Source organism: Coturnix japonica, chromosome 23 (assembly GCF_054131305.1).
Source record: "Coturnix japonica strain WE chromosome 23, WE-NBRP24, whole genome shotgun sequence".
NCBI classification, from domain to species: Eukaryota; Metazoa; Chordata; class Aves; order Galliformes; family Phasianidae; genus Coturnix; species Coturnix japonica.
In genome coordinates, this window is record NC_140685.1 from 3854165 (window position 1) to 3875784 (window position 21620).

The 21620-nt window shown below is 39.8% G+C and overlaps 1 protein-coding gene across 6 annotated transcripts in view; it reads left to right on the forward strand.

Moving 5' to 3' along the window:
• The window catches only part of OGFOD3 (2-oxoglutarate and iron dependent oxygenase domain containing 3), a 29641-nt gene that overhangs the window by 3833 nt on the left and 4188 nt on the right, over positions 1–21620 (forward strand). For 2 of the 6 annotated variants that reach the window (XM_085522746.1, XM_085522748.1), the window contains exons 3-9: positions 600–675; positions 1214–1256; positions 5162–5226; positions 5797–5853; positions 9502–9655; positions 12870–12993; positions 16918–17693. In XM_085522746.1, the coding sequence (XP_085378872.1) occupies positions 600–675; positions 1214–1256; positions 5162–5226; positions 5797–5853; positions 9502–9655; positions 12870–12993; positions 16918–16928 (530 nt within the window). In that variant the 3' untranslated portion in view covers positions 16929–17693. Of the gene's footprint in view, positions 1–599; positions 676–1213; positions 1257–5161; positions 5227–5796; positions 5854–9501; positions 9656–12869; positions 12994–16917; positions 17694–18358; positions 18438–21620 lie in introns of those variants that run through there. The other 4 variants (XM_085522745.1, XM_085522747.1, XR_014936757.1 and 1 more) reach the window with 3 other exon arrangements.

Genomic DNA, 21620 nt, shown 5'->3' on the forward strand with positions numbered 1-21620 from the left:
CCCTCTTTTGACTCTTCCTTTTGCAAGTGGTGTGCACTGGATCTCTGTCCATTGCTTGAATGTTTGCTTATACTGTAAAGAAGAACCCTTTGCAGATATTTGCTGTTAAGTGGTTTTAGTTGGTAGGAATGCTGTCTGATTTTGAATTGTTAGCTTGAGATGAAGGGATCCATATGGCTCTTCTGAACTTCTGGTCTCTTGCACTGGCTGGAGGCTAAAACAGAGCAGGTAAGGGGAAATCAAAGATCATCTTCCTTTCAGAGACTAGTTATATAATTCAGAACACTTGTTTATACTGCTGCACTTAGATGCAGTCATGTTGCCCTTCTTTCCATCTGACTCTTTACACGTGCATATATACAGATGTCTCCAGCAGAGCAGGACTAACCAAGGGGCATCTTCTTTGGCCCCAAGTGCTAGATATGCACAGCAGCATCACTAAGTCTGTTTTAACCCTACACAGGGATATGTGTAAAAAATATTCTGTGGCTCCCAATGTAATTTCTGACAATAGTTAATCTGAAAGGGGAGTAAGAGGACATTAATGGGGATCTGGTTGGGAGCTTTTTGGGAAGGTGGTCTTTCCTTTTGTGTTTCAGGGTGCACTCCCAGGAGGTGTGGAAGAGGTGTGAGTGATGCGGTGATCACCAGGGAGGAAGCAGAAAGAATCCGTAGGTAATTCTTCTTCCTTTTACATTTCTATCTGACATACTGATGGTGCACCACGTTTCAGGTGTAACAGAGAGCCTGCAGGCAACAATAAAACCAAACATAAATCTCCATTCAGCTGAGTTGCTTTCTGGGCAACTACGATCTGGCGCTGACCCTGTAGTTCTCTATGTGCACAGTGATCAGTTTTAATGAAATAGCACAGGACTGTCATACTCTGCAATTAGAAAATGTGTGGTGGTTTTTGTATTTGCTTGTTTTGCTTATGTTTAATTTTGGCCAGATTGAATCTGAAAGCCAGGGTTGTTGGGGTTTTATTGGTCTTATCCAGAAACGTTCTGCAATGTGTAGATACTTTATTTTCATGACAAAGTGCACAGTTCAGGGTTTCAAATAAAAGGTAGCTTCTCTTTTCTGCTTAACTGGGTTGTGTTTGTTGCAGTAAATAACTCTTACTGGAAGGTTGTGTATTTTATGTAATGACATTGAAGAACAAAGTAATCAAGACTTCAGTTCTCATCTGAGGTTGTTGTTTTGCCTGCAGAATAGCAGAGAGGGGACTGTCCTTGGGAGGATCAGATGGAGGGGTGAGCAGCATCTTCTTACTTTTTACATTCTCTTACTTCAAGGAGATCACTGAGACAATGAAAGCATTTTTGGGGCAAGAGAAGATAACAGATTTGGGGAAATTGTCTGGAAATTTATTTTATGTCCTATTAATGCTTCTGATGGTGTTATAATTGACTTCTGCAATACAGGTGACCCATTTCCTATTATTAAGTTAATATTTCTAGTGCCTTTCTTGGTCTGATTTAGTTTTCTGCAGCTGGAACCAGCTGCTAAAGCAGAACTGCTTTAGTTCAAGTTTGGTTTCTGGGGTTTTGGTAGTTTTTTTTGTTTGTTTGAGAAACCAGATCAGATAAAGGCTGAGTTTTGTGGAGTGGTAGAAAACTTCATGTAATGTCTTCAGCAGAACTCTGAGTTATGTTCTTTAAAGGTAGGGGGGGAAAAAAAAACACCTCATCTTTTTCTCTGCATTTTTTTTCCTCTTTGTTCTCAGTTTGTTTTTGTGTTAGTTACTGTTTTTTAAGTATTTGTGAACATAAATGCTTCTTTAGGCCTCTGCTGAGTTGGGATGTTTGTTGTAAGGAGGGAGAGAAGTTGTGATGGAAGAAAAGAAAAAAGACTATTTATTTAATTGCCCCTGTGGCTGCTTAGGAAGATTTGCAAAAGAATAGTTTGAGATCTTTTAAAGGAGAGGAGAAATGGGGGATAATGACTCTCCTGTAGTAAAACTGTATTGGTCTCGGAACTGTAGTCTGTGATCAGCATCCTTTCAGGTTCCTTGCAGTGTGTGAATGTGGGAAAGCTGTTGCACGCTGTGACTTCTTAGGGGAAGGTGCAAAAAGAGCTGTAGTGTTGCTTTGAAACCTCACCCAGAACTGTGGGTAAGCACTGAAAGATGCTAAAAAGATGAGCTGAAAAGTATTTCTAGAGGATACTGTTCAGGACAGCCCTTTGAATGTAGTCCCCTTACCTTATTCTTCTTAGCCTCTGCTTTTTTTGTTGTTTTGTCCATTTTGCATTTCTTTCTTTCTTATTCAATATGTGTTCTTGGATTCCTGATGTCCTGAAGTGAATCTACTCCTGATACTGCAACCCTTGCTTCCAAATCTCATTACATAATGACTGATTTGTACTGATGATGTGTGGATGAAACTTCTTTCTTCATTGAAGCCTTCTGTCCTCTTTTCAAACCTCTGATCTACATAGCATACAAAATGCTTCAGCTCTTTCTTCACCTGGCCACTCTGTTGGCTGAGATCTGCTGCTTTGCTTTATGCATCTGAGACTTCAGGGTCCATCCAATTAGGTTCATTGTTCTAAGACTAAATTTTTCCTTAGAAATTCCTTCTATAATTCTTCACTTCTCCTCTTGATACTTTTTTTCCCCTTAGTTGACTTTATCTCCACGGTTCCAAGTGAAACTTCCTCAAATTACTCTTGTGTGTTGGACTGTATTTTCATTCTAATTTTCTCCTAACTCCAATTTAAGTAGCATCTTTTCTAGTCTTATTTGCATTTTGAGTTCATAGAAGCAGATTTGTGCGTGTGGCTGTGTGTAACTTAATAATTTAAAGAGCTAAACTTGCAACTCCTTCAGTTCTCTCCCTGTTTGCTGTCCTTTCTGCTTCCTTGGGGGACTGAAGTGTTGCACAAAAACTGGTTTTCCTCTCCATCCTTTTGTTTTGAGAAGATTCTGTCTGACATTGAATTACTGAAGTGTCCCAGGAGTCGTACCCCAGTTGCTGTGCTGAGCTTTCTGTCCCATATTCTGTTATCAGTGCTCCTAGATTAGTATATTTGCCCACATGCCCATTCACGTGCGTGCACACACACTGAACTAGAAGAGGACATGTAATCTAGCAGAAAACCAGCAGTATCTAAACAGGGGCACCTTCTGCACCACTGTACTGCTTTCCCTTGTAGGTCACTGCAAAATAACTTCTTCACTGTGTTCTTTCTCTTTCTACAACATCACTTGTGCTGGTTCTCTTGGTGCTTCTCAACTTTATGTTTTTTCATCTTAAAACTCATGACCTTTCTCTTTCTTCTCTACCTAATTTTTTCTTGCATGCGATCCCTGCTTACGTTACCAGTTTGACTCACTCGCATCTTTGCAGGTGCTGCCGTCAGAACATCCATCATAAATGTAACTTGACTCATTTACTATCAAAGGTTTGGCATTTTGAAGCCTAGGAAAAGAAACCCCCTGGTGCAGTAGTCAGCTGTGGCACTTCATTTCCTATACTGCTGCGTAGATGACATTAGTAGCTTCCTAAACCTCCTCCTTGCAGGGAAATTTACAGTTCTAATGACTGAACGAAGCAAACGATGTGTGGCTGTGATGCCAAACAGGTTTCTGATGTAGGCACACACACCCATGCGTGGAATGGTATTTCTGCAGGTAATATCATTCCTTGTTCTGCTTTCAGCCCTACTAACCAAACTCTAGAGTTTTTAAAACGCTGTCCTGATTTTTCCAGGGAGAATATAAAGCCTCTGCATAGTATTTACTTTATCATGTATGTCTGCTGAGACCCCATAGCTTCATTTTTTCTTGCCTAGCAACCAGCAGGCACTTTGAGACAGCTGTCAGTTTATACTGGGCAATGTGCCTTGCCCTGTGAGGTAGTGAAATTGGTCCTTTTTGCCATATGCTGTAAAAGGTGACTATTTATGTGGCCTTTCTGAATCTTTTTTGCAGCAAGAGGGTGGAAAATGTGATACTAACTACACTTAAGTTTCAAAGGAACCTTTCCTTTTTTTTTTTTTTAAGGAAAGTTTAATTTCTTCTCTATAGCACTTCTGTTAAACCATGTCTCATAAATGGATCATCTCATAAAATCATTAAGTTTGGAAAAGGCGTGTCCACAAGCATATTTTTGAAGCTAGAAGAGAGCAGTTTTACTTGTTCCAGATGTAACTTAGATTATTGTACAGAACCAGAAACCAATGAAGTTAAAATATTACTTCTGAAGCCTGAGTAAAACTTATGCTCATCCAAGATGAGAATGCTTTTTCCGGGATACTGTACCTCAAAGATGTCATTATAATGTTGGTGTCAGTCAGGGTAATTCAGTGCGGCTACTTGATGTTTTCAGTGCAGCAAGGAAGGCAACTATGAATTAGGCCTATTTTTAATTGCTGTTTAAATTACAGGGAAAAACCATGTATTTTCTGGACAGCAAAGGACATCCAACGGTGTACTTCCTTCAGCTTAGGAAAGTATTTAAGAACCCTGAGAGGTAGCTTTCTATATAGCAGATCTGAATACGGATCTTTTTGGCTTGGTCTGGAGCTCAGCAGTAGTATTTGGCTTGAGTCAAATGGAGAAATGGATTGATCTATTTTTTTTTCCATATGTAAAATCTTTTCACTCTTTGGTTTGCTCATACAGTTTACAGCAGTTTAGAAATTGGAATAACAAAGTGGTTCTGGCAAGCCTTGGAATTGTTATTGTTCATTAAAGCAAACTTTTCTCTGTTTTAAACACGAAAAGTACACAGCAACACACGGTGAAGAAATCTTAATAACAAACGTTGAGCAAGTTAAATATTAGTGTTGCTATTTGAGCACTTCACAAATATTGGAAAATGAGTCATCTTTATGTGAAAGGGGAATGTTTTTAAGAAGGGTCCAGGAACTCAGTGTCTAACCTTCAGTCTGGAGGAAGGCTCTGGCAGTTCTGTATGCTGGATTTGAGTCTCAGGAATAGTACTTTTGTGATTTATCCATATGGTGCCTTAATCTTAGGATCATTTATAGTACAAACTGGAGGAGGCTTGTTGTAAAATAAGCATTAATATTTTGGATGTGAAGCTAGAAACTAATACTTGGGAGGGTAAGGCAAGTGAAAGCCAACAGGACAATTATTGAAGTTTGCTAAATAATGATAAAACCTTCTCAGACTTTTTTTTTCCTTTCCCAGGCATCGATTTTGGACTTGCACTCCGGAGCTCTTTCACTAGGGAAGCAGTTTGTTAATCTGTACAGGTAATGTGAGCCTTTGACTTGCTGTCCCTCCTGTAATCCTACACCTTCAGTATTCAGTCCACAGGGGCTGAAAGATTTGGCATTGCCAGCTGGAGAATTGCTTAGATTTACCACATTTTCCACAGCTAGCTGACAAGCTGCTGTGGCTGGAAAACCAGCTTTATCTCTTCTTGAACTGGGCTTATCTTTATATCTAGAGTTCATGCACCAGCAAATGATAGTTTGGGGGATTTTTTTAGTGTTTGTTTTCCCTCCCCACTTCCACAGTTACATCCCATAGTTGATTGGCAGCGGATGAAATAGCATAGATATAAGAGTTCTTTAACACTTATGTTGTGGGAGGGGACATTTTTCATGCCTTGCGAATTCCATTATCAGTTGCTGTATCTTGATCCTTTAATCTTTTAGCATTTGATCTTTGAGCAATGCTTTGGGAATTTTGCACTCGAGCCTTTGTGGGATTTTAGCTTTGTGTCTTTACACATGGACAAATGGGGAGAGAATACAGCATGGTTTGCTGGGCAGTTTGGTTCAGTAACAGCTATTTTAGATTGTTATTTAATTTTCCAGGTACTTTGGGGACAAAATTCAAGACATCTTCACGGAAGAGGATTTTGCTTTATATCGGTAAAAAAATTTCAGTGACTGCTGAATCAACTACAAAGTGTGGTATTTTCTGTATAGTGTAAGAAGGAGGGGCTTGTCCATGGTGATGGGTTCAGACACTGAATTGAACTTGAAGCTCAGAGTAGTAATCACTGAGAACTAAGATGTTTGAAGTCCAAAACAGCAGATGTGGTTTAGATGTATCACCAATGTCAGGCTGATCTTGATGGTGTAAGTGGAATCAGATGGTGGCAGCACTGCATTTCCCTTCCTGCTTGAGGAGTTGGTGGCTGAAACCCAGCTTCAGCCCTGCAAACAGAGAACTGTTTGCCTGAGTTCTCAGATCATGTTATCTGAAATGTAAACTATTTTATCACTCCTATTTGGCATCTGTTATCCAAGAGACACTAGGTGATAAAGACAGTCTTATGTGATTATCACAATAGGAACGTTGTTTTTTTTTTTATTGGGGGGGCTGTAAAGCATAGGAAAACATTAAAAACGATAAAGCAGGAAATGGAAGCACTTCAAATAACTTTGTGGGAAGCAGAGCATACTTTCCTCCCAAAGAAGCCAGAATATGAAATAGTGCTATAATGTAATAACTTTGGCATCTGATGCTTTCAGCTTTCCTGTAGACCTGCTCATATACTTAATGAAGACAACAAATATAATGAGTTCCATGTGTCTCTGAAAGTCTGTCACCAAAGGTTAGGAGCAAACATTCTTTTATTGACTAGACGCAATAAATCTTAGTTAAGCATTTTAGTTACTTTCTCATAATTTAAAATGTGCCTGGCTTGAACTTTTAGTCTAATTTTAATGACTTTCTGCTTTTTCTGATCATTTTTCTTGCCTTTGTGAAGGAATTTGACCTCCCTCTAGTGGCAGAAGGAGAATTAAGTATTCAAGTAGGTTAATTGATAGATATGTTCCATGTTAGTTTTATGAGCATAGTTATTTTGTCTTAAATATTAACCATTGAAAACTTATTTGACTTAAATGTCTTTAGATACTGCTATCATTGTTGATGACATGTACTTCTGCACTCAAACACATCACAAAAATATTATGCTTTTTGATTACAATTGAATTTAGAAGGTAGAAAGGAAAAAGTGTCTGCCTCACCAAGACAGTGGAGAATAATTTGCAAGTAATAGTCTTTGTGCTGCCTTCCGTTCTGTGGAAGATCAAAGAATCTGTAAAAATAACAAAAGTAAATGGGCAAGAGGTGTCCTAGACAGCAGATCATGCTGGTTTCTGATCCCTGTTTTGTTAGAGAACATCAATATTACATTGGTGTTGCGTGCCAGTATAGGAGATATTTCAGTCTACTGGATACAAATCTCATACAATCCATATCAAATGCTTTTGTTCATACCAGTGGCAATGCTTTAATGCAGTCTGCAGTTCATTATGTCGCTAATGAATGATTTTATGCTGTTCTTGGGAGCATTTAATCTACATTACTTTCATTCACCTACCAAGGTCTGTTTAAAAATACACTCTAGGGAGAAATAACTGAATGTAATTCATGTCTGGGTATTACTGATTACAACAATAACAAATCTGAGTAGGCATTTGAGCCAGGAAGCTGATTTCTAAACTATCTGTGTCAGAATTATGTTGCTTCATAAACTAATGCTTTTTCTTCTGTCTGCCAAGCATATTGCAGCGGTTCCTCTTCTTTCATGTAATAGATGCATCTTTATCCAGAAGCAAGGCCTTTAAATCTGCGTGTTTGTTTTTAAGGCTATGACTTCAGTAGAAAACACTACCATCAAAGATTTATTCCAGGAACTTCACCACTTGTTAAGGCACAGACACAGAATGAACAGAGGGGGGAACTAACAGTATATATGTGCCCATATGTATATATTCTTTTCTTTCTGGTCTGACCAAGCTTGTATCTTTGAGGGATGTTTGACACTTAGTTCTTTCAGTTCTTTCTGTGGCTGCTGGTGCATTAAGCTGGAAACCGGTGTCTACATACTTCTTTTTGTCTCACTTCTTATTATTAGAAAGTATGTATTAAACTCCCTATGTAGAGAGCTGGCTGAACTAGGAATTTCCTGTAGTTTCTGTGTGTTTCAAGTATGTGCTCAAGAAGGAAGGTGCATTTAGGCACTCAAAGGTGCATTGCTGCTTGGGGCTTTATTCCAGCAAGTCTTTGCAGTATGGGTTGCTTGTTCAAGTATCAGTGGAAATCTGCAGTTTATTCAGTATATGAAGGCAGCAGCACACAGGGGAAGAGGAGGCCACCATGGTGCTCCCTGCCCACAGACCCAGTTATTGCTGGGTCATCTGGAGGCAGGTGCTGCCACAAAATCATGATAAAACTTGAGTCTGTGCTTAGACCTTCACCTTACTTGCTTCATTATTATCTCCCCGTTCACTGTTTTCGCTGTCTACTTGAATTTGTTTCTTATATATAAGTTATCTTTTAAAAAATGTGCTTATTTTCTCTCTGCAACATACTTCTGAGTTTTTCCTTATCTTTGATGTGAGTTTTTGTGCTTCAGGAAGAGTGAAGCAGAGCTTTATCTGCTTGGTTTGCAAAACTTACAGTCTTGCTTGAAGCCATTGCACAGATGCCTCAAAGAGGAATGCAGCTTTAGCAGAGCCTTATGAACACAGAACAGCAAATTTTCATATGAAGTTTTTGAAAGCAGGAAAGGAATCAACCCAAAAGAGGAAGCAGCATTGCTTAGGGAGCAATACAACTGTTGGAGATTTAAAGTCGTGTCAAGACTGTGGCTCAGCTAACTCAGACCTTGTTCCAGCTGGCTGGTGCAGCCATACAAACTAGGAATGGGGCTCCTTCACTGTGGGTCAGGCTGTTAATTCCTGTGCTGGGCTGCTCAGTGCCTGCTGCCTTTAAGTCATGATGAAGTGAAATGAGTAACTACATCTAATGCTTTTTGGGAAGCATAAGGCAGCTTCCTTTCTATTTCTAGGAAGGCATGCAAATAGACCAGGCACCCACAGGCAGAAGGAGAAGGGCTGGTGGTCCATAGAGCTTTTCTTGGTGTCACTTTTACAAAATGCAGCCATTATGGAGCTTCCAACTTGAAACATCAGTTTGCGCATGTATCTGATAATGCAAATATCTGATAATCTCATCTCTAACTTCATTTCATGGCTTTTATATTTCACATCTAAAATAGCTTGAATTGACTGCTGAAAACTTAAATCCAATTACAGTTTAGTAGAGAAATGTCTAACACAGGAAAGATGCAGAACGAGCAGTGTGTATGGTCCGAGTATTGGTTTTTTGGTGCTTCTTTTGAAGCCCTTGAAGAAAAAGATGACTAATAGAGTACCTAAGAATGTGTTAAATGGGGAGAAAACTATATGTAAAGAAGAAGCAGAGGATTTCTTAGGAAAACGGGCTGCTTGTGCTGATCATAAAATCTGCACTACAGGAGACAAAAAACTGCAAATTCTCTCTTTTTTTTTTTTTTTTTTTTTTTTTTTTTTAATGTAGTAATTCTCTATAGTTTAAGGCAAAATAAACCGGGAATGTGAGGTATAAATTCACTTGCTATCTGAGGAAGCAGTGACAGTGAATGAAGGAGCACACAGAGGAAACAGGAAAGATGTGTCACTGTTTAGATGCGGCCTCTGCACTGTTCCAACCCTCAGTCTGCTGTGTTCTGTTTTTTGCAGTGATGTGAGACAGAGAATTCAACAGAAGATTGCTGAGGCGTTTGGTATCAGCTCTTCTTCCATGTACCTGACTAAGCCAACGTTCTTCTCTAGAATAAACAGCACAGAAGCCAAGACAACACATGATGAATACTGGCACCCACACATTGACAAGGTAGGTAGGAGGCTTTAATGGGATGCAAATGTTCTGTGCTATTATTAGATCTCTTTAAAGTTATTTTGCATTCAGCAGTTAGACATGCTTGAGAACTTGTGCTCATAAAAATCATTCAGTCAAGGAACCTAAAGGAAAGATAAACAAATTCTAGAAGCCAATCCAAGACCTTTTTTCTGCAGGGGGGGATGTGGTACCCTATTAAAAATTCTATGTTTTATTGTTGGATTTTTTTCTTAGGGTGTCAATACCACAACTTTCTTTTTGCTGTATGATTTTCAGTTTCTAGACTCATGGCTTAATACTTCAGGTTTCTCAGTGGTCTTACGTGATTTATAATTAATATTGAGTTATTAGTGCTTTAAGCAACCTGAATTTTGTTTGTATTTTGTTTAAAATAGACAAAATCATATCCTTGAGTTTTAAGAATCACCTAAGAAAGAACCAAATAGAACTTAGCCCATCAAAATCTAAGATATGCCTCAGTGCTATATTCTATGTATGGGTAGTGTACCTTGAAGTCTACGACCTGAAACATCTAAGACTGAAAAAAAGAAACAGTAGTGAAACATCCCTACCTTGAAAATGATGGAAGAATCTAAAGGGAGCACATCTGTTGTTGCTCGCAATGCTAGCACATGCTTTTGTACTCTTTTGTGATGCTGCTGGAAGCAACTTAGGTTTGGAAAATATGGTGAGAGAGAACCTGTGGGTGCCCCATCCCTGGAGGTGCCCAAGGCCGGGTACAGCCAGCCCGTAGCAGGGGTTGGGACAGTGTGGGCTTTAATGTCCCATCCAACCCAAGCCGTTCTGTGAATGGTAATGTCAAATTCAGGTGCTGTTTGAAAGAAGTGAGGCAAGGGGGATTGTGCAGACAAGCTCAGACCGGCTTCTGGTTGCTTTTTGTTTAAAAAGCTGTGATTTCTGTTTACCAGATCATAGCCTTCAGGAAGAATTACCATATGTTGAATATATGTCTGCATGTGACTTTAACCTACTGCAGGTTAATGTATCAAATGTATCTATATGTAATTGGGTGTATATATTTTGTGTGTGTATCTGTACAATGTACATCTATATTGTGTATTTAGAGGTTAAAAAAATAAATGTAGCTGGTCTGGCTATATGGCATTTAGGATTCAAAGCTATGCAGGAAACTGTATTCAAACAGGTAGGTCAGTGGGTCAGAAAATATTTCAGAGAAGGCTAAATGGGTTAGACAAGTTGTGTAGTTTCACAGTGTTTTCATTGCAATCAGCCTGCCTGGTGTTTTGAGCTTTGCAGCTGAGAAAACAAACTGAGTTGTCTCCTTGGAGCTCATGAGCACATTTTACCTTTTTCTCTGAGCTGCTGAGTATACAGCAATTACACTTCTCCATCTCACTATCCTCAGTTTGGAAGATTTTAAGTGCATAATGGAACAGCACGGTTCTATTATGTGTGTATGAGGCTTTGGATTTTTTTTCCCCTTAAAATTCATTTGGTTTTTAGTTACATGGGAATGAAAACCCTTAAATCACTTGAATGAATCATTTAATCGTATTGACTTTATAAGCAAGATAAATCAAATACAGCATTGGCTTAAGATGTGGAGCTTCATCTTGGATGGAATTTGTTTGGAGCTGAACCTTTCCAACATCAAATATCTGATTTATAATGGAATTGCTGTTGCATACGCAACCCTGACAGTGCAGTAGTCTTAAAATATTCTCTAAGATGTGGAACTGGATGAATTCTGCAGTCCTGTGGGCAAGCATCCTGTCATCCTTCACAGGCTTGTCAGGCTCTATCATAAAATCAGGCTTATTTTGTTTTTCCTTGAATTTCTTCTGTTGAAGAAGCTATTCTGGAACCTAAGTGCATATTCTCACTAACTTTTAGCCTAAACTACTACATCATCAGTTTACACCTATTTTAGTTTTTATGGACCCTCTTAATCAGTCTTGTTCCTCTCCCTTCTCCCAGTTCCAACTCCTCCCATCCCTGTGTAGGCAGCAATCACAGCCTTTTTAGCCTTTCTTCCCCAAGTTAAACAAGCCAAACCTTACAGTAACTGGAGTTTTTGTCATGGAAACAATGAGGGTTAAAATAGTTTTGCAAATCTGGTTGTGGGAGTAGGGCTGTAGATTGGCTGTTTAGAGGTGCTGCAGTGGCATGTTTACTGCATTATATTCCTAACAAGGTTTGGGTAAATACAGGGACAAGAGGGTCACAAAACGTTCTTCATTCTTGTGCCTTGGACTGTTTATTGCTGGATTTGGCATTTTTCTTTAAGCCATTGTGGTAAAGTAACACAATGAGTAAGAATAAATAAGTACGTAAAAATAATAAATCAGTAAAAACCATTTAGATGTAGTGCTCAGGGACATGATTTAGCAAAGGGTTGTTGGTTAGGGTGGTATGGTTGGGTCATGCTTGGCCTTGATGATCTTAAGGTCTTTTCCAATCTGAGAAATTCTATGATTCTATGAATGAAAATGTCTTCCTATGCCATCTGTTGCTGTGTTCTCTGTTAATCATTGTCTTTATAGAATAATTTGTACAGCTGATGTTGAGCCAAAATATAACTGGCAGTAATGAGTGTAACTTAAAAAAAAAAAAAAAGATAATTCTTGAACAGGAATGAAAGTCATTCTTTTATACTTAAAAATGGGTTTTTGATCTGTAGGCTGAGAGGAAACAGAGACTTTGAAGGCTGTATTTGAAGGTTTTAAAACAAAACCTGGAGGAACATCCCCTTTTCACACAAGTGTGTAATTATTGGGAAAGTCAGTATCTGTCTGTTACCATGAAGCTCTTGAATGAAGGCTGGTGAAAAAGGTGAGGCTTCCAGAGACCTCTAGCTGATCAGCCAGGAGGAAGGATTAGTCATGTAAAGACTGTTTTTGGGTGTCATTGTCAGTATTATGGTGAAATTCTATCTTGAAATAATACAAAGAGTTCTGAGCCTTTGTATATGTTTGATCTGGTGCACAGGTATAAATTCTGACACTGTCTTTTACTGGCTGTTCAGTAAATGTGGTGGGTATGGGCTGGTGGCTGGACTAGATGATCTTAGTGGTCTTTCCAATCCTTATATGTAGGATGACAGAGATCAGTAGAGGCATTTAGTTATGGAAACTCCAAGGTCAGAAGTAATAAAGGTAAAATACTAGTTCATTATTTGTATATAGTGTTTGTATAAACATAACTGATATTGTTGACTTGCTCCTAGGAGACTTATGGCTCTTTTGATTATACTTCACTGCTCTACCTCTCTGACTATGCTGAAGATTTTGGCGGCGGACGGTTTGTGTTTATGGATGCAGGATCCAACAAGACAGTAGAGCCCCAAGCAGGTAAGAGTCTTGGTTTGCCTGCATTGAAGCAGACCAAACTGTGCCCTTGGGTAGCTGGCTGGGCTGGCTGGTACAGTGGGATTTTGTGTTTTGTGTCAGCAGTAATTATTGAATGATGCAGTTTTCAGCTGTTTTTTGTGTCTTGAGATTGGGTATAAACTAAGATTAGAAACGTTAAGAAGAAATAGATTTACTCCAGATATTTCAGACTGTACAAAGTGACTTCATTGAAAGCTGTAGCATTTAGAACCGCAATCCAGTCACGGCAGCTTAGCAGTGTATCAAGAGCGAAGAGAACACTGTGAACATCCTCACACTACAGCAAATCCATAATAAAGCAATTTATTTTGTATCTCGTGGCCTGAAATTCCTTTGCTGTTCCAAGTGGGGCTCAGTGCTCTGTAATTACTATGGTCTGGGTATGAAGATGATGAATTACCGCAGCCCTGATGGTGTGCAGTACCATGATGATCCATGGTAACTTGATTATAAGTTCATTCATGTTTTCAATAGATGTGCTAACAATAAGCATTCAGGTGGCTGTCAGTTATATCTAAAAAAAGCCTTTCCTTAAGGATGGCTTAAAATTTTTCCAGTAGGTGGATTATTTGAAATTAGAATTACTTCGGGCAATGTGTGTAGGAAGAAAGTGTTCAGTCTCAACTCATCTGTCTGGTGGGTGAGCAGGGAGTTTACAGCAGTGTTCTTCAATGCTTTGTAAGGCAAGGCCATTGCAGAAAGAAATATCAAGGACAGCTTTATATTCCTACAGCATTCAGTCTATTTTTAATAAGAACGAAGAAAAAACTTCCTCATTTAAAGACAGGCATTGCTCCAAGAGATGTTACCAAGGCTGCCTATAAGCCATGTGTATCCTGTGGGTCACAATGATCCACGCTGCAGCTGTAATGCTGGTTTAGGTGAACTCTGTGATTATCTCCGTGTTTGGTATCAATAGTTTTACGTTTGATTATTTTGGCTTCTCTGATTGAAAATAAATGCTGAGCTGGAAGTGTTATCCTTTGCAAAATGCTGCTGTTGGTGTTTTGAAAGGGAGCAAATTAAACTGGGTCATTTCCAGGTATAATTCTAAGATGAGCATGTTGGTTTTGGAACTGCACGCTGGGTAGCTGGGAGCACTGCTGTCTCCTCACACAGTTCTGGGGCAGTCAGTTCAATCACTGTATGCAGCATTCCCTGACTTAATTTCAAAGCCTGCAACTGTGAAATTGCATCCGTTCAGCCCCATCCATCCAATTTTCTGGCTGCAAGGTGTTTGCTCTTTGTCATTCTTGGATGGGAAGGGGGAGCAGATGAGGCTGAGGTGTCGAAAGATTTTTAACAGCACCTGGTTGTGCACGTTCCCTTCCATGGGTTTTGTATTAATGGTATGTGTGAAATACAACTGGCTAAACACACCTTTTAAAAGAATCCTGAGCTTGGGGAGACCTGTTGTGTCTGAGGGCTGAGATGTGCTACATGTGCACCACAGAAAATGAAGTTGGGTGCCAGCTACACCTTTCTTCCACACTCCTTTGTGTAAGCACAGTTGCCAGGGCTCCCATGACAGTGTCACTGCCTGTGGTGCTATCTAAATAATTACCGAAGCCTTGTGAGAGACAGAGAAAAGGTTTAGAGGTAAAGCACAACGTGATGGTAATTTTGCTTCATTTTCTTCTTGCTGATAAAAATGCAGCTTGTGAAAGAATGAGAACTAGAGAATGGCCCCAGGGTGTTTTCTGTTGCTGGTACAAGTTGATCTATTTTTCATCTTCAGAATGTTCTTTCTCCGTGTTTTTTTTTTGTTGTTGTTTTCCCCTCCTTTTCCTTTTTTCCCCCTTCTTCATTGTTTTATTCTTTTGATCCTTTCCTTTTCTTACTGCTGCAGCTTTCTAAACCACGTGTCGATAACCTTTTATACTTCTTGCTAAGGATGATTCAGCCTTCTTTAGAGATGGCTGTTGTAATCACTAGCACATAGCAGCCTTACTTTCTTTATGATAGTAATACCATTTGCATTCTAAAATCTGTCTTTTCTTGTTTCAAAGTTGGTCTGCATTTTGGGAATCTGATGTTCTGTGCTAAAATGAGCACATTCCTTTTTCTGCAAGCAGTAATTTATTAAACTGCCAGATTCTGCAGCGAAGAACAGAAGGGCATTATATATGGATGCAGCAGAGCAGGAAAACAGTCATCAGAAATACAAAAAATACAATTAAAACCCCCTATATTTTGGGATCTCCTCCTTGTGGAGCCTAGATTGAAAAATTTATCATGTTTGTGGCTTTTGTGAGAAGTTCACAAGTCCTGTTTGCACACGTTTTAATGTGCTCTGCTGATCTTAAGACTGTCATATGTGCCGTGTTCTGTAATGTTGGTTTCTTTAATGATGACTAAATCATCTCGCTTTAGGAGAGCATTGCAGCTCATTAGTCAGGAGGCTCTTGAGGACTTTCCCCCCCTCTTTGTATGCAAGTCACCACTGCTAAGAGGTTGTGGAGGAGAAGAGCTGAAGACACAAAAGGAATTACAACAGTGTGAAATGTGACTTTCCTGTTTCATTTCTGAATATCAGGCTCAGTGTATTTTCATAGTTGTCAGAGGAAAGTGTTGTTTCTGGAAGCCCAGAAATATGGGAGATGAAGGTATGACCTGTTTGGGACAATGGTTTGTTGTTAGAATTGTGTGTGGGGGGGAAGTATGCACTTGAAGCCTGGTTGTTCAGTTCTGCTCAGGTAAGGAGAATCAAACATTCTAGAGTGCATCCCTGGTGTTCTCAGTGTATGAATGTGTTTCAGTGTGTCTGTGTGTGCATTTACTGAGGTAAGTGTAGCTTTACTGCAGCAGTTAGGTATCATATGATTGTCAGATCCCATAATCACAAGAGTAATTGCAGTACTCCAAGTGAAGTCTGTAGTCATTTGTTTTACTGTGCTCTTCAAAAATACCCATTGTGGAGCAATTCACTGTTAAAGGCTGTGGGAACAATACTTTCAGATTCAGAGGTCCCACAACATTAAGCAAGGTGTGAATACTGTGTTTCAAGCTTATGTTTACTATTTGTTTGTGTGTGGAGTATCTGATTTTTCACTGACTATAGGTGCTCTTTCTCCCCGTTTAATCTGGATGATGCTGATTTAATTTAGAGGAAGATAATCTTCTGACATTCCTAGCTTTAGTTTCCTTTCAATCAGCATCAAAACTGGGTCACATCTTGATGATAAATCAGTAACAGCTGAAAGCTGAGCAGTGATTTAAAGCCAAAACAAAAATACCACACAGGGAGCTGTCAGCCCTGGAGGGAGGGAAGCAGAGCAGGCATTGATGGCTGCGGGGATAACCAGCTTTGCACCGTTTGTGGGTGGAAGGAGAGGTGGCAATTCTTAATGATTTTTCTCTACCTGTCATGAATTGCACTTGGGACTGGTAAGGTGAGTACAGAGAGATGGTAGAAAAATGAGGATCTGGTGAAATATAAGATGTATACAAGAAATATATTGTAACAGGTACACACAGTGGCTCTGTAGCTTGTTGTAGAATCATTATGGTTGGAAAGACTGCTAAGATTGTCTTCTCCAACCATCAGCACAGAATTCATCAGCCTAGAATGGTCACAGGCAAGTCCTCATTTGTATGTAGAGCCTGGAAAGTTTCCTTTTGCTTTCTGCTCTGTTTTCCAGGGAAGGTTAATTTCCAGGCTGTGTTTTTGCATTGCAGCCATGCTTGATGATAGGTTTCTGATGGTTTTTTTTTTCATGACATCTTTTAATTGGGCCCATAAATCAGCAGTACCTGGCAAGCACAGCTCAGGCCTGCACTTCACATGCTGCATCGCACATAGCAGATTTACTCCAGAAAACACTGTAGTATTGAGGCCTGTAATGGCCATTTTCAAGCAGCTTTACCATTGTGTTTATGTTTCAGTGACGTGCTAAATCTAAGTATGAACTACACCTTCATCTGGAGTCCAGAACCTGGAACTTTGGCATCTGTGTGATTTGACCCCATCTGTGCTTAACATGGTGTATTTAGCAAAGGCAAGAAGAGGAAAATTGATGATCCAGAGGTATTTCACATGATTGAAACGGCAGCATGTTATTCTTAGAGGGCTTCACTCAGTGAGAACTTTTCATGGGAGTTTGAGTTTCTTCTGCAGCTTTGCAGAGTGCTCCAGAATGGGAGAACGGAGCACTTTTGGAACATGGGTTGGCTGAGGCTGAGTACCAAAGGGAAAACATGGTAGGCATGATATCCCTGTCCTTTTCTCTCAGGTGTAGGGAGGAGCAGGGCCAACAGGTGTGGGTGGCCCCCTGCAGGGGAGATGAAGGGAAAAGCACAGTTCTGCACTTTTTATTTCTAAATACCAGATTGCTGCACTCTTAGACATAATGTACAGAGCAGAAAGTCCTGTTATTTTGAGCAACCAACTGAGCTGGTGGCAGTGAAGCAGGCAGGGATTCTGTTGAAATCCAAAAATGCACATGTATTTTTTTTTAGTAGGAAATAATTAAGTTGTTCATTTGCTTTCTTTAAAAACTGTTATTTGTAAGATTTCAGTCCAGCTGATTTTCTATTTAAAGTAGTAACAATTACTTCTAAAAGTATTAATAATGCTTAAGCAAATTACAAGTGAACTATGAGGGTTAGCCACGTTAATCATTAATTTTATTCATAACAGGAAGTAATTTATCTACTAAAAATATCTGGTAATGGTTTGCAACCAGATTTCATCAGGTACCCAATTTGATTTATTTTTGGGCCCTAATTGCCTTTGCTTGGCACACTTTTCACCTGTGTAAGTACAGAAATCGTTTAGAGCAGCTCGTGCTGTTTCTTCTCCCATAAACATTGGCAGAACATCCAGACTCAGGTCTCACCTCAAGAACAGCCGATATAAACTTGATTTATGTCTGGGATGAAATCCGCATCAGCAGCGTAATTGTGTGCAGGGAGGTAGGATGCACACACCAGCTGCTCTTTCATCTTTCTGGTAGCGAAGGCTCTGCCTTCAGAAGGGTTTCCCCCTTTAGTGCATGAGAGACAGCACTGCCAAATGCCAATAGTTCTTATTATGTCATTACAGAAAATGTAAGGTTTTTTTGCCTAGTGATTTTGGGGAGGGGAAAGGCTTTACATGAGAATGAATTAGCAATTAATCCTGGTAACATGACTGTGCAGTTTCCCAGACAGTGCTGCTGTTTGGGTGTCATTCAGCAGACAAAACACTGTTTTCTTTTTGCCTGCAAGTAACATTTAGAGCTGGTAAATGCTAAGCAGACGGTCAAAGCTGTCATGCATGGGATGAAAGATACTGAGTAGATCCATAGTGCAGATAAACTCTAACTGCTTCCCTTTAATCTGGCAGAGGAGTTGCTGTGTTTCCTTTTGAGCAGCAGCTCAGTCCCTCCAGTGACACTGCCAGCTGCTCAGGATGGTGCCAGAAGGTGAGACCTCTTGCATTCCCCCTCTTCCTCCCCATCCTTCCATGGTGTCCAGCCTGGGTTCATGCTGGTGAAAGAGGGTTGGGGAGAAGTCAGGCTCTCCTTTACTCACTTGCATGGTTGAGTGTTGGTCTAATAAAGCAGAAACTGCAAATCACATGTTATGATTGTCATTTGTGTGAGCCAAGGAGTTTACAGGGAAATTTGGCAACGAGTTAAACTAGAAGGGCCAAAAGGATGCTGCCAAGAAAGTACAAGCTGTAGGGTCATGTGAAAGGTGGGAGCATGAAGGGGTTGGAACCCAGTAGCAATGTGGGCTTGTTGCAGAAAGGGAGCTGCAGAATGTGATGGCCAACATTGATATTAATATGAATGGCCTATTCCATGTCAAATCAGTAGCTGAAGTCAGGAGGGATTTCTGGAGACCTTCTAGTTATAGCATCCTAGTAGAGAAATGGTCACAGCAGATGCACATTGTGTGCATCTGAAACACATGCTTGGGAAGTTTCCTGTCTAAATGTGTCCTGATCTATTAATGTTTACTTTTAATGCTGTACTTAGTTGTGCTAATGAGATGACCCTGAGCAACCTGATACAACTTGGTTGTAATTCAGAAGTTATCTCCTTTCTAAAATGAGAGCTAAGATGTCCTCCCAAGGACTCTTCCAACTGAAATTAAGTAGTGAATCTATAATTCTACATGCAGTGAATCTATTATGAGAAGTGTAATAATGTTGTGATGTGGGGTTTTTTTTCTTCTGTGCATTGCGATATCTTAACATTTCTGTGGTTGTTAAGTCCTTTAATTTATTCTCTACATCATGTTCTAATTGAGTTTTACATACCTTTGTATTTGTTCTTTTGCCAGAATAGATACAGGCCACAGAAGATACTCTTTATAATACTTGTTAAGCAGCAGTTTGTTAACTGCAAAATACTGTACTGGTGTTTACTAATTAATTTGCACAGTCACACAGTTAGAATATGTCATCTTCATTTTACAGACAAGGAAACAAATTAAAGGAAATTAAATCGTTTGGTCGAAGTCACACTACGTGTTGGGGGCATCACTGTGAATGAAATACATTTTGTGTGTATATTCTTCCAGTCTATATTGCCTCCCAGAACTGAGCCTGGGTAGAAATCTGCAGGCAGTTTGCTTACAAAAATGAAACTGAATGTTGAGATTCAGCAGGGACCAAACCTTATGGGAATACTGTGAGATGGTGCTGAATGCCAGACTAAATGGGACATCACTGCTGCGCTGTGAAATATGCCTTGATTTTGCTGCTGCTTCAGTATCTTTTGTGAGTAGTATTACTTTATCAAAATTAGGCTCATAGGCAACTCATAGCAGTGGATCCTGTGCTTGATGCTTATATGTCTTTATAAATAACGACTCCTGTGGATCTGTACAAAAATTGGCTCACAAAAATAAAACATCTCAGGAGAGCAAGAGGCTGCCTCTAATACAATTACAGCTTTGCTTCCTTTCCGCTTTTTCACGTCATAAGTTTTTCTCAGCCTGATGGCACTTGAGAGCTTGCCTTGTGTCAGTGACAAGGAAGACCAGGGCTCAGTTTTGATGGATGCTGACATGCTGAGCTTGTTAGCAGTTCCTTGGCTTGGACCGGTGTGAGAAGCTGATGTATTTAAATGAGTTTGTGTGTGGGTTTGTTTTTTAACAATTTTTTAACATTTTTTTTTTTTAATGTTAAAAGCAATAAATACTCGGATGTGCTGCCCTGATTGCTGCGGTAAGCTTTGTCTGATTCATTTCCTCTGGAATGGCAAGTGGAGGTGAGGAGACAGAGTAGATGTGGGATGTGGGAGGGCAGCCCACAGCACGTCCTTCAGTCTTGTGGATCTGAACTCTTCCCTGAGGCTGAGGTGCTGGTTAAAGCGCTGTGAAACCAAAGAGGTAATGGAGTTTTTGGCATCTTGCAGTGATTGGGGAAAATGCGAGTCAGATGTTTATGTTCAGGATGAAATACTTTTAAGGCTTAATTTATCTCAGAGGTCAAAAATAAAACAACAACACAACACAAACCTGTAACCACTCTTGGCGTTGCTTCTAACCCAAGGAATCCAATCTTCATCTTTCAGGACCTGGCTTAGAGACTAGTGTCTCTGAAAGCTTAGAAGCACTGACCTCAAGAGGAGAGGTGATCCATCTCCTGTTTTTTTTCCATTCCCCAGAAGTTCATCCCTTAAGAACCAGGGATAACTTCATTTCTTGTTGGTTAGAAAACACCATGCTATAAAGCTGCGTTGGGTATTAGCTTGTGATTTCAGAAAAGCTTACGATTTAACAGCAAGTGTTCATAAATCAAACCAAACTTTATGTGTCAGGAAGTAGTAGTCAGGGTTCTGTTATTGGAGCAGAAAAGCATGTTGGAAAGAAACCGTCTTGGGCAGGTCAGGAGGAGAGACAGAAAAAAATCACCTCAAGTCTTTTTTAGCTCAAATAAGGAAGAGAAAAGGACAAATAAAGAAGGATTTGAATTTTGTGTAGTTTATGCTGAGTTTTTGTCACTTATATTTCATCAGGAAATGGGTACATGCATGTTTTTGGTTTGCAGTGCATGATTGCATAGACATTCTTTAACATCTATAGCGCAGTGGTCATTTCTTATACAACACAGCATTCACTCTTGTGTTTTGGTGGTGTGGAGAGCTTAATGGATCTCCCTTGGGCATGTCTTCCTCTCCCAGTGACAGAAACCCCAGCACAGCCACGTGACTTGTAACCATGTAATCTTTTGTTTTTTTTAATATAAAATTTGGGATTTAAAATCCTGAACTCAAAATTGATCAAAAATTGCTTGGAACAAGGGCAGCCGGTGTTTAGGACACACTGTTTGTAGGCATCTTGCTTAGTTTTCACCTGCTTGCTTTCTTGTAGTGATTCAAGTGCTTTCCAGATGCCGTGTATTGAAACAAGATCATGAAATCTCAGTGTGTTTGAAAGGCCAATCACTAAAGTTGTACCATTAAGGAAGAGGATGATTTTATCTTGCATCTCTGCCCAAGTGTCCTGGATAATGATGCTACTGTATATCCCTTAAAAGTCATATCAGTTGTGATGAGAATTGATGTTCTTCTGCCTCCCCCCTTCATCCCCCTACTTCAAACAGTTACACTATGAAGAATGGGGTACAGCGGAGAGACCGTGCTTTCATATCA